Here is an 8,828-nt window from a genome sequence, read left to right on the forward strand (position 1 = left end):
GGACTTTTATCATACTATGGAAATTACTACAAGTTATTTATTTCTGGGCCGACTGATGTCTAAATTACACACAAAAATAGTATTTTTTGTTGTTGTTATTTTCAAAACATTTGAACTTTTCTTCTTATGTCAAACCAAACTGAAATATTTACAATTTTTTGTTTTGTAGGAGGATGGCACGGACTATAGGTGTATCACGAAAACACGACACATATGACTAGTCTGGTCTGTTATTCCCGCACCATGGACATGGGGCCAAATCCCTGGGACTCCTGAGCCTCTTGAACGAGCGAGCACAGAGGACAGCAGATGATGGAAAAAAAGTCGCCCAGACAGCTTCCATCTATCCCTTTCTGGTTTCTAAGTTTTCCTCTGATGCTAACAGCGGCGAAAATATTCAGAAAGGGGACGAAGTAGGCGATTCCACACAGTAAGCAACTATCGCCAACCGCTTCGGCGTTTTTCCCAAACGTGTAGCACGGGACGAAATAAGCAACGATACATATTCCGATATTGTCAAAACATCCACACAATCCATGCATCCATTCGCCCATGTTTGTCTCTGGTAATCCAAACGTTACGTTACCCGCTGCGTGTGACAGTGTATGAAGAATAAAATGGCGTGGGCTCTTGAATAGCTGAGCAGTTTTATATTTAGGTCAGGCGTCGCTCTACACCCATTTGTAACCGGGTGTATGCTTTGTTGGCCCAACAGACCCGGACATGTAAACATGTTTTCTCGTTAACCTGGTGCTTATCGATATCATTTATAAACATGTCTTTGGTTTTCTCATAGCTTCCTTGTTCTGTTTAACTCGAATTTGGCACATACTATCCAGTTCGCACATGCATATCAAAATCGTTAGGTTATTGGTAAAACGTCAGTACGTTTAACTGATTATTTTTTAAAGCGATATATTATGTGCACGTTTTAGATCATGAATACAAATACACCAGTAAAGTAGTCTTATAACGAACTGGAAGGGACCATGATAGTTCGTTATTGCAGTAGTTCGTTGTACAAATTTGCATAAGTTGGTTATTAATGTATAGGGAGATAAAACGAGACTTTACGATCAGTTCGTTCTGTGCAGTAGTTCGTTCTAAGCACGTTCGTTATAAGTGTACTTTATGTAATTACTAACAACCGCCCCCCCCCCCCCCCACACACACACTACTGTCATATTTGCCGTGTTTGTTATAAACTATAACAGTACACATTAACAAGATGTTTTATTTGACAGGTTTAATAAGAAAATACTAATCTGAAACTGTTGTCTGGTGATCTCAGACATAACCAAAGAGTTAGTTTGTCTTGTCAAACATAACCACGTGATAGCTCATGTAAGTTAGAAATATGACACAGCATAGCTGTCATGGGATAGCTCTGTTCTATATACTAAAGGATAAGAAGAAAACACCGCTTGAACTATAACACAGCATAGCTGTCATGGGATAGCTCTGTTCTATATACTAAAGGATAAGAAGAAAACACCGCTTGAACTATGACACAGCATAGCTGTCATGGGATAGCTCTGTTCTATATACTAAAGGATAAGAAGAAAACACCGCTTGAACTATGACACAGCATAGCTGTCATGGGATAGCTCTGTTCTATATACTAAAGGATAAGAAGAAAACACCGCTTGAACTATGACACAGCATAGCTGTCATGGGATAGCTCTGTTCTATATACTAAAGGATAAGAAGAAAACACCGCTTGAACTATGACACAGCATAGCTGTCATGGGATAGCTCTGTTCTATATACTAAAGGATAAGAAGAAAACACCGCTTGAACTATGACACAGCATAGCTGTCATGGGATAGCTCTGTTCTATATACTAAAGGATAAGAAGAAAACACCGCTTGAACTATGACACAGCATAGCTGTCATGGGATAGCTCTGTTCTATATACTAAAGGATAAGAAGAAAACACCGCTTGAACTATAACACAGCATAGCTGTCATGGGATAGCTCTGTTCTATATACTAAAGGATAAGAAGAAAACACCGCTTGAACTATAACACAGCATAGCTGTCATGGGATAGCTCTGTTCTATATACTAAAGGATAAGAAGAAAACACCGCTTGAACTATAACACAGCATAGCTGTCATGGGATAGCTCTGTTCTATATACTAAAGGATAAGAAGAAAACACCGCTTGAACTATAACACAGCATAGCTGTCATGGGATAGCTCTGTTCTATATACTAAAGGATAAGAAGAAAACACCGCTTGAACTATGACACAGCATAGCTGTCATGGGATAGCTCTGTTCTATATACTAAAGGATAAGAAGAAAACACCGCTTGAACTATGACACAGCATAGCTGTCATGGGATAGCTCTGTTCTATATACTAAAGGATAAGAAGAAAACACCGCTTGAACTATGACACAGCATAGCTGTCATGGGATAGCTCTGTTCTATATACTAAAGGATAAGAAGAAAACACCGCTTGAACTATGACACAGCATAGCTGTCATGGGATAGCTCTGTTCTATATACTAAAGGATAAGAAGAAAACACCGCTTGAACTATGACACAGCATAGCTGTCATGGGATAGCTCTGTTCTATATACTAAAGGATAAGAAGAAAACACCGCTTGAACTATGACACAGCATAGCTGTCATGGGATAGCTCTGTTCTATATACTAAAGGATAAGAAGAAAACACCGCTTGAACTATGACACAGCATAGCTGTCATGGGATAGCTCTGTTCTATATACTAAAGGATAAGAAGAAAACACCGCTTGAACTATGACACAGCATAGCTGTCATGGGATAGCTCTGTTCTATATACTAAAGGATAAGAAGAAAACACCGCTTGAACTATGACACAGCATAGCTGTCATGGGATAGCTCTGTTCTATATACTAAAGGATAAGAAGAAAACACCGCTTGAACTATGACACAGCATAGCTGTCATGGGATAGCTCTGTTCTATATACTAAAGGATAAGAAGAAAACACCGCTTGAACTATGACACAGCATAGCTGTCATGGGATAGCTCTGTTCTATATACTAAAGGATAAGAAGAAAACACCGCTTGAACTATGACACAGCATAGCTGTCATGGGATAGCTCTGTTCTATATACTAAAGGATAAGAAGAAAACACCGCTTGAACTATGACACAGCATAGCTGTCATGGGATAGCTCTGTTCTATATACTAAAGGATAAGAAGAAAACACCGCTTGAACTATGACACAGCATAGCTGTCATGGGATAGCTCTGTTCTATATACTAAAGGATAAGAAGAAAACACCGCTTGAACTATGACACAGCATAGCTGTCATGGGATAGCTCTGTTCTATATACTAAAGGATAAGAAGAAAACACCGCTTGAACTATGACACAGCATAGCTGTCATGGGATAGCTCTGTTCTATATACTAAAGGATAAGAAGAAAACACCGCTTGAACTATGACACAGCATAGCTGTCATGGGATAGCTCTGTTCTATATACTAAAGGATAAGAAGAAAACACCGCTTGAACTATGCTCCGCCTAACTTGGTGTCATTTGAACCCTAAATAAACAGTTTTTGGATAATGTAAAAGTAACTAATTACCAATTATCAGACAACAAAACAGTGAATACATAGTTAAAATATTAAACCGATAACCCCCCCCAAAAAAAACAACAACAACAAACAACAACAACAACCTCAGTTTGAAAACAATACTGAACTTTTTTAATGAAAGAGAGAGACATTTGCATACAGTGTAGTGTTTTTATCAACTTCTAATCTACTAATTACTATTTCTGAATGGTCGAAAATCACCTCGCCATCTTAAAGACTACTATCTCAGGCGATGTCAGAATGTCTGCCCACAACACATTTAGTTGAACCCTCAATACATATAAGGACATGCTAATAGCTAGCTTCATCTTATTCGTATTGTTAATGGTGACAGTGTGGGGACAACGAAACGCGTTTTGATCGATGTGCCAATAATGCATTTTTACAGTTCATTTAATACTGCCAACGTGGTTTGTTATAAAAATTTAATTTAATTTGAAACCTTATTAGTGCACTAGTATGTGCTGCTGGTCTTGAACTATGTACGATGCACTGGTGTGGCCAGAGGGAAGGGGTATATGGCCATGACACCCCCCTCCCCCCCAAATTGTCTTCAATTTTTTTTTTATATCATCAACTGAAAATAAAAGTAACTTTGAACAACAAAGCGTTCCTTTGCTGATCATAATTAATGTAAAAGTAGTTCCGTCTCAAAACGCTATATTTTTGGTCAGTGGCAATATACATAGTGATTGCAGGATAATATTCGATTTTATCCTATAACGTACCCATGAATTATTCATTTCATAAACCAATGCGATAATTTAGTTTCTTACACACCCGTATAGGAGATCACCGTTATGTATCAAAATCGTATACAACGTATGTTGGAGATCGTTTCTGAGAAGACATGACCCAATTTAGTGTTATTGTAAAGTGACATCATTGGAATCACGACTTCTGCACTGACTCTCGTGAGATGAAGTTGTGTTTGGAGAACGTGGAGATTATTCTCCCCCCCCCCCCCCCCCCCCCCCCCCCCCCCTAGGGGCTGTGTTGCGATCGCTTGGGCCTTTGTTCAAGTACAGGATCGAACACAATGGCGACTCGGCGACCGTCACGCTTATGTACGGCAGTGACCGGAAGAACCGCGCACCCAGCAGAAGACGGAGGAGGCGACCCAAGACTTCACAGGGGGGACCAAACTTGGCGGCTCAACCGCCAGGGGCGGTCCCACCTGTTCCGAAGAGGAGGACTGGACTTGGAGTGACGCGGGGTGATCCAAACCCGGTGGCTAAACCACCGGGGGCGGTTCATTCTGCGCAGCAAGTAACCAAACCGAAGCACCCGCCAGGAACCATCCAGGGGGGACCAAAGCTGTCAGCTCCACTGACAGTGACGGCCCCTTCTGTTGAGGAACCGACAACCATGGATACGGGCCACGTGGTCATTCATGACCCACCGGCGAGCCCACCATTACCTCCGGCAGTTGTTGTAGCTGACACCGCGGCAGACCAGCGAGAGTTCAAGAAGAGGAAGATGTCATCGACCACCGTGCCGATGTCGTCTGATGATTCCGATTGGATTCTCGTCTGTGACAAACTGCCACACAAGTACACGGGGGCGGTTATCGGTGACTTCACCGATAACAAATACCTGAAGGGACCTTGGGACGACAAGTATTAGCGCCAACTTCCAACCGGACAAGGGAAGTACCAGCTGCAAGGTGCCCTAAACTCAGAAAAGCTTTACGTGACAGCCCAGCAGGATGGACTGTACAGGCAGGGGCTCCTGATGCCAACGATGTCAAATGGGACCATCCACCGCATCTTAAAGATGGTCCTACGAGACATCTACCCAGGAGCCATCGACCGCAACATCAAGGTCTTGACCGAAGGACTCCCCAACTTCAAGCCTGAACAGTCCATCAACTCGCCATGAATCCTGCTGCGCCAACCTTAACTAGGACAGGTAACCTCCTTTTTGGGCTTAGTTGGACTTTAAACACGTTTCGATCGAGCTTCTAAATTCTTATGTTTATTTTTTTATAAATAGTCCAACGCACTTTACTTTGGCGCCCGTTCAATTGCTCAAATCACCTTAAAACCGTTTCGGCCGAGCAGTCAAACTTATTTTTGGGTTTAAATTCATAGTCCGGACATGATGTTAGGTGCAGGTATTCTCCGTAGACTTAGGTTTTTCTAGTTAGACCCGAAGGAATCGAAATTACGCCAGTCAGAACACGGCCCATTTTCGGTGTCTACTAGTCGGTCCGCGCAGTCGCTGGACACTACTAAATACTTATTCAAAATTCCGCCCACCTCAAACTCATCCCCCCCCCCCTTGTCCTGGACTCAGTCACTGGCAAAGGCCAGAGATTGGGCCCAGGACAGGCGTGCGTGAAACCTTCGTGGTATATATGCACGTTAAAGCTTTAAACAACAACAATCATTGGAATAATGACGTTATTCAAATAAAAAATTAGCTGTATTATTACAATGCTTCGCCACATTAAAATGCTCGCTTTTGATCAATTTCATTTTCCGAGTGGTTGGCAAATGTTTTAGAGTGCTCTATTTTTTTTAACATAAACGGATCTGTTAGTACAGTAGTGATTTGGTTATGACGTGGTGTGTATGCTTAAAGCCAAGTATCCATACGCCATGACCCAGTTAGGCTACGTTCTGTAACATCATAAGTTAGTTCATTATATTGTTTACATTTTCATTGTTTCGAGGTATGTAAGAAATAGAATACTACATTCGTGTCCGTTTGATACCATTTATCTTACAACTCGTTGTTTAAAAACGTATCCAACTCGCTTTCGCTCGTTTTTATACGCTTGATACGTTTTTAAACAACTCGTAAGATAAATAGTATCAAACGGAAACTCATGTATTATTCTCAATGTATTAACCCGGTCAATAATGGTATGCAAATTTGCAAGGTATCTACGTAATGTGTTGCTGTGGATGGATCATTTGCTTACAAGCCAACAAGACCTGTGTATCTGAGCGTAACATTTTCAAAGCTTTAGTTAAAATGCGTGACGTCAGACCACTTTGTACTAATCATGATGACGTCATATCGATGGCGGCGACTTTAGTAAAGTGATTTACTAAAAAATTAATTAAAATGTTATTTTACAAGTGTTACAGAATAAATAGAATTCGCTACTCGTTGTTTTTTTAATATGTAAAATATCAACCTCGTCTAGTTAATCGGTATTTGTCTCGGTAGAGCCTCGACAAATATCAGTTAATACAGACTCGGTTGATATCTTCCATATTAAAAAAACCCACTCGTGAAGAATCTTCTATGTATAGTAACATGTCAATAATAACAAGTGGGAAAACATGACTACTAGTAAATAATTAAAACATGTAATGTATATATTTTTAGACAAAATATTGTTGGACCATTTAGTAAATCTGAACATGAAAAACTATTAACATTTTCAAAATTGTATGTCTTTACAAGGCAGGGTCAAAATGACCTAAACTGTTCATGTGACGGTGTGACTGTCTATAAACCGCATACGCCTACTCACGAATGTGTCACAATTGACCTTGGTTTCAATGTAATGTACTTCCCTGTTCTGTGCACTGAACAGACGAGCTAGTAAAGATTAAAACATGTTTTAATTCTAGTTATCAACAATACATTAAGAATGGTCTAAATTCCCCGCTGCACAAAGGTCGCGATATGTTTTAGCTCAGTCGGTAGAACGCTCGCCTGGGGTACTTGAGTTGTAGGATCGAATTTCCTCGGCGGACCCATTGTGGTTTTTCCACGTCCCGACCAGTGCTCCACGACTGGTATATCACAGGCCGTTGTACGTACTGTTCTCTGTGTGGAAGGAAGAAGGAAGGAAATGTTTTATTTAACGACGCACTCAACACATTTTATATACGGTTATATGGCATCAAACATATGGTTAAGGACCACACAGATATTGAGAGAGGAAACCCGTTATCGCCACTTCATGGGCTACTATTTTCGATTAGCAACGAGGGATCTTTTATGTGTGGGATTACTTGCTGCTAATGGGAAAATGTAGCGTGTTTCCTTTAAAAACTACGTGTCAGAATGACCATATCTTTACCATCCACTAATTGATCAATACTTAAACAATGCGCTTAGAACTTTCACTTTCCTGTATAAGAAAAATCCCTTGATACCATCTTGTAAAAAAAAAAAATTTTTTTTCCCCTCTATTCCGAATGTCTGGGCTATGTTCACGCGAAGTCTCCACCAACTCTTCAATGATTACGATTCAGTTGAATATCAAAATGGAATCAAGTATCGAAGTCTTCTTATGATACGTCCATTGAATCATACATGTATAAGGTGAATCACGAAAACACGACACCTCTGATAACATGTCCGATTACGTTACTGCCGCACCATGGACATGGGACCATATCCCTGGATCTCCTGAGCCTCTTGAACGAGCGAGCACAGAGGACAGAAGATGATGGAGAAAAAGTCGCCCAGACAGCTTCCATCTATCCCTTTCTGGTTCCTGATCTTTTCCCTGATGCTAACAGCAGCGAAAATATTCAGAAGGGGAACGAAGTAAGCGATTCCACACAGTAAGCAACTATCGCCAACCGCCTCGGCGTTTTTGCCAAACGTGTAGCACGGGACGAAATAAGCAACGATACATATTCCGATATTGTCAAAACATCCAAACAAACTATGCATCCATTCGGCCATTTTTATCTCAGTTAATCCTAAATGTTTTCTTGTGTTTCTTTGTATTGAAAATAATGACTAGAAGAATGGGGTTCACTGTGACTAACGGGGTAATTTTATGTTTATGTCAACACCTTTTGAAACCGGATGCAGTTTAGAAGGGCCACGTGCTTATCGAGTGATAGTTTCCTTGTTTTGATTTATAGGAGTATTTGTAGTATCTCGAATGTGGCGCTTGCTGTACAACTCGTCAACTGAATACATAACATAAAATAAAACAACGTAGTTGTATAAAATGCAAGCGTGCAAAACAATGGTGGGTGTGGTTTATACAAGATTGTTTAACAAATGCACATTGATCTATTACTAATCGGCTATTCGATGTCAAACATTTGGTAATCTTGACATTATTATAAACTTTGAGAAGAAACCCGCTACATTGTTTCATTAGTAGCAAGGGGTATTTTATATGTACCATGCCACATACAAGATAGCACCCACCACATGGTGTACTGGCAGGAACGACAAATAGGCCCACCGACGGGGATAAATCCTAGACCGACCTCGCATCAAGCGAGCGCTTTACCACTGGGCTACATCCC

General features: G+C 40.7%; 2 protein-coding genes across 2 annotated transcripts; both read right to left on the minus strand.

Annotated features, from left to right (window-relative positions):
- Nucleotides 1-230: 230 nt before the first annotated feature.
- LOC121374779 (cell number regulator 9-like) lies at nt 231-554 on the minus strand. Its single transcript, XM_041501889.1, has one exon. The coding sequence runs from the start codon at nt 552-554 to the stop codon at nt 231-233; it is 324 nt and encodes a 107-aa protein (XP_041357823.1).
- Nucleotides 555-7,923: 7,369 nt separating this feature from the next.
- LOC121374780 (cell number regulator 3-like) lies at nt 7,924-8,247 on the minus strand. The gene has a single exon (XM_041501890.1). The coding sequence runs from the start codon at nt 8,245-8,247 to the stop codon at nt 7,924-7,926; it is 324 nt and encodes a 107-aa protein (XP_041357824.1).
- Between the last annotated feature and the right edge of the window lie 581 nt (nt 8,248-8,828).

This window comes from Gigantopelta aegis, chromosome 6, assembly GCF_016097555.1.
Source record: "Gigantopelta aegis isolate Gae_Host chromosome 6, Gae_host_genome, whole genome shotgun sequence".
NCBI lineage: Eukaryota > Metazoa > Mollusca > Gastropoda > Neomphalida > Peltospiridae > Gigantopelta > Gigantopelta aegis.

Excerpts from the sequence above, each read along its gene's own strand:
- LOC121374779 (XM_041501889.1), bottom strand. The coding sequence starts at position 554 with ATGGGCGAATGGATGCATGGATTGTGTGGATGTTTTGACAATATCGGA.
- LOC121374780 (XM_041501890.1), bottom strand. The coding sequence starts at position 8,247 with ATGGCCGAATGGATGCATAGTTTGTTTGGATGTTTTGACAATATCGGA.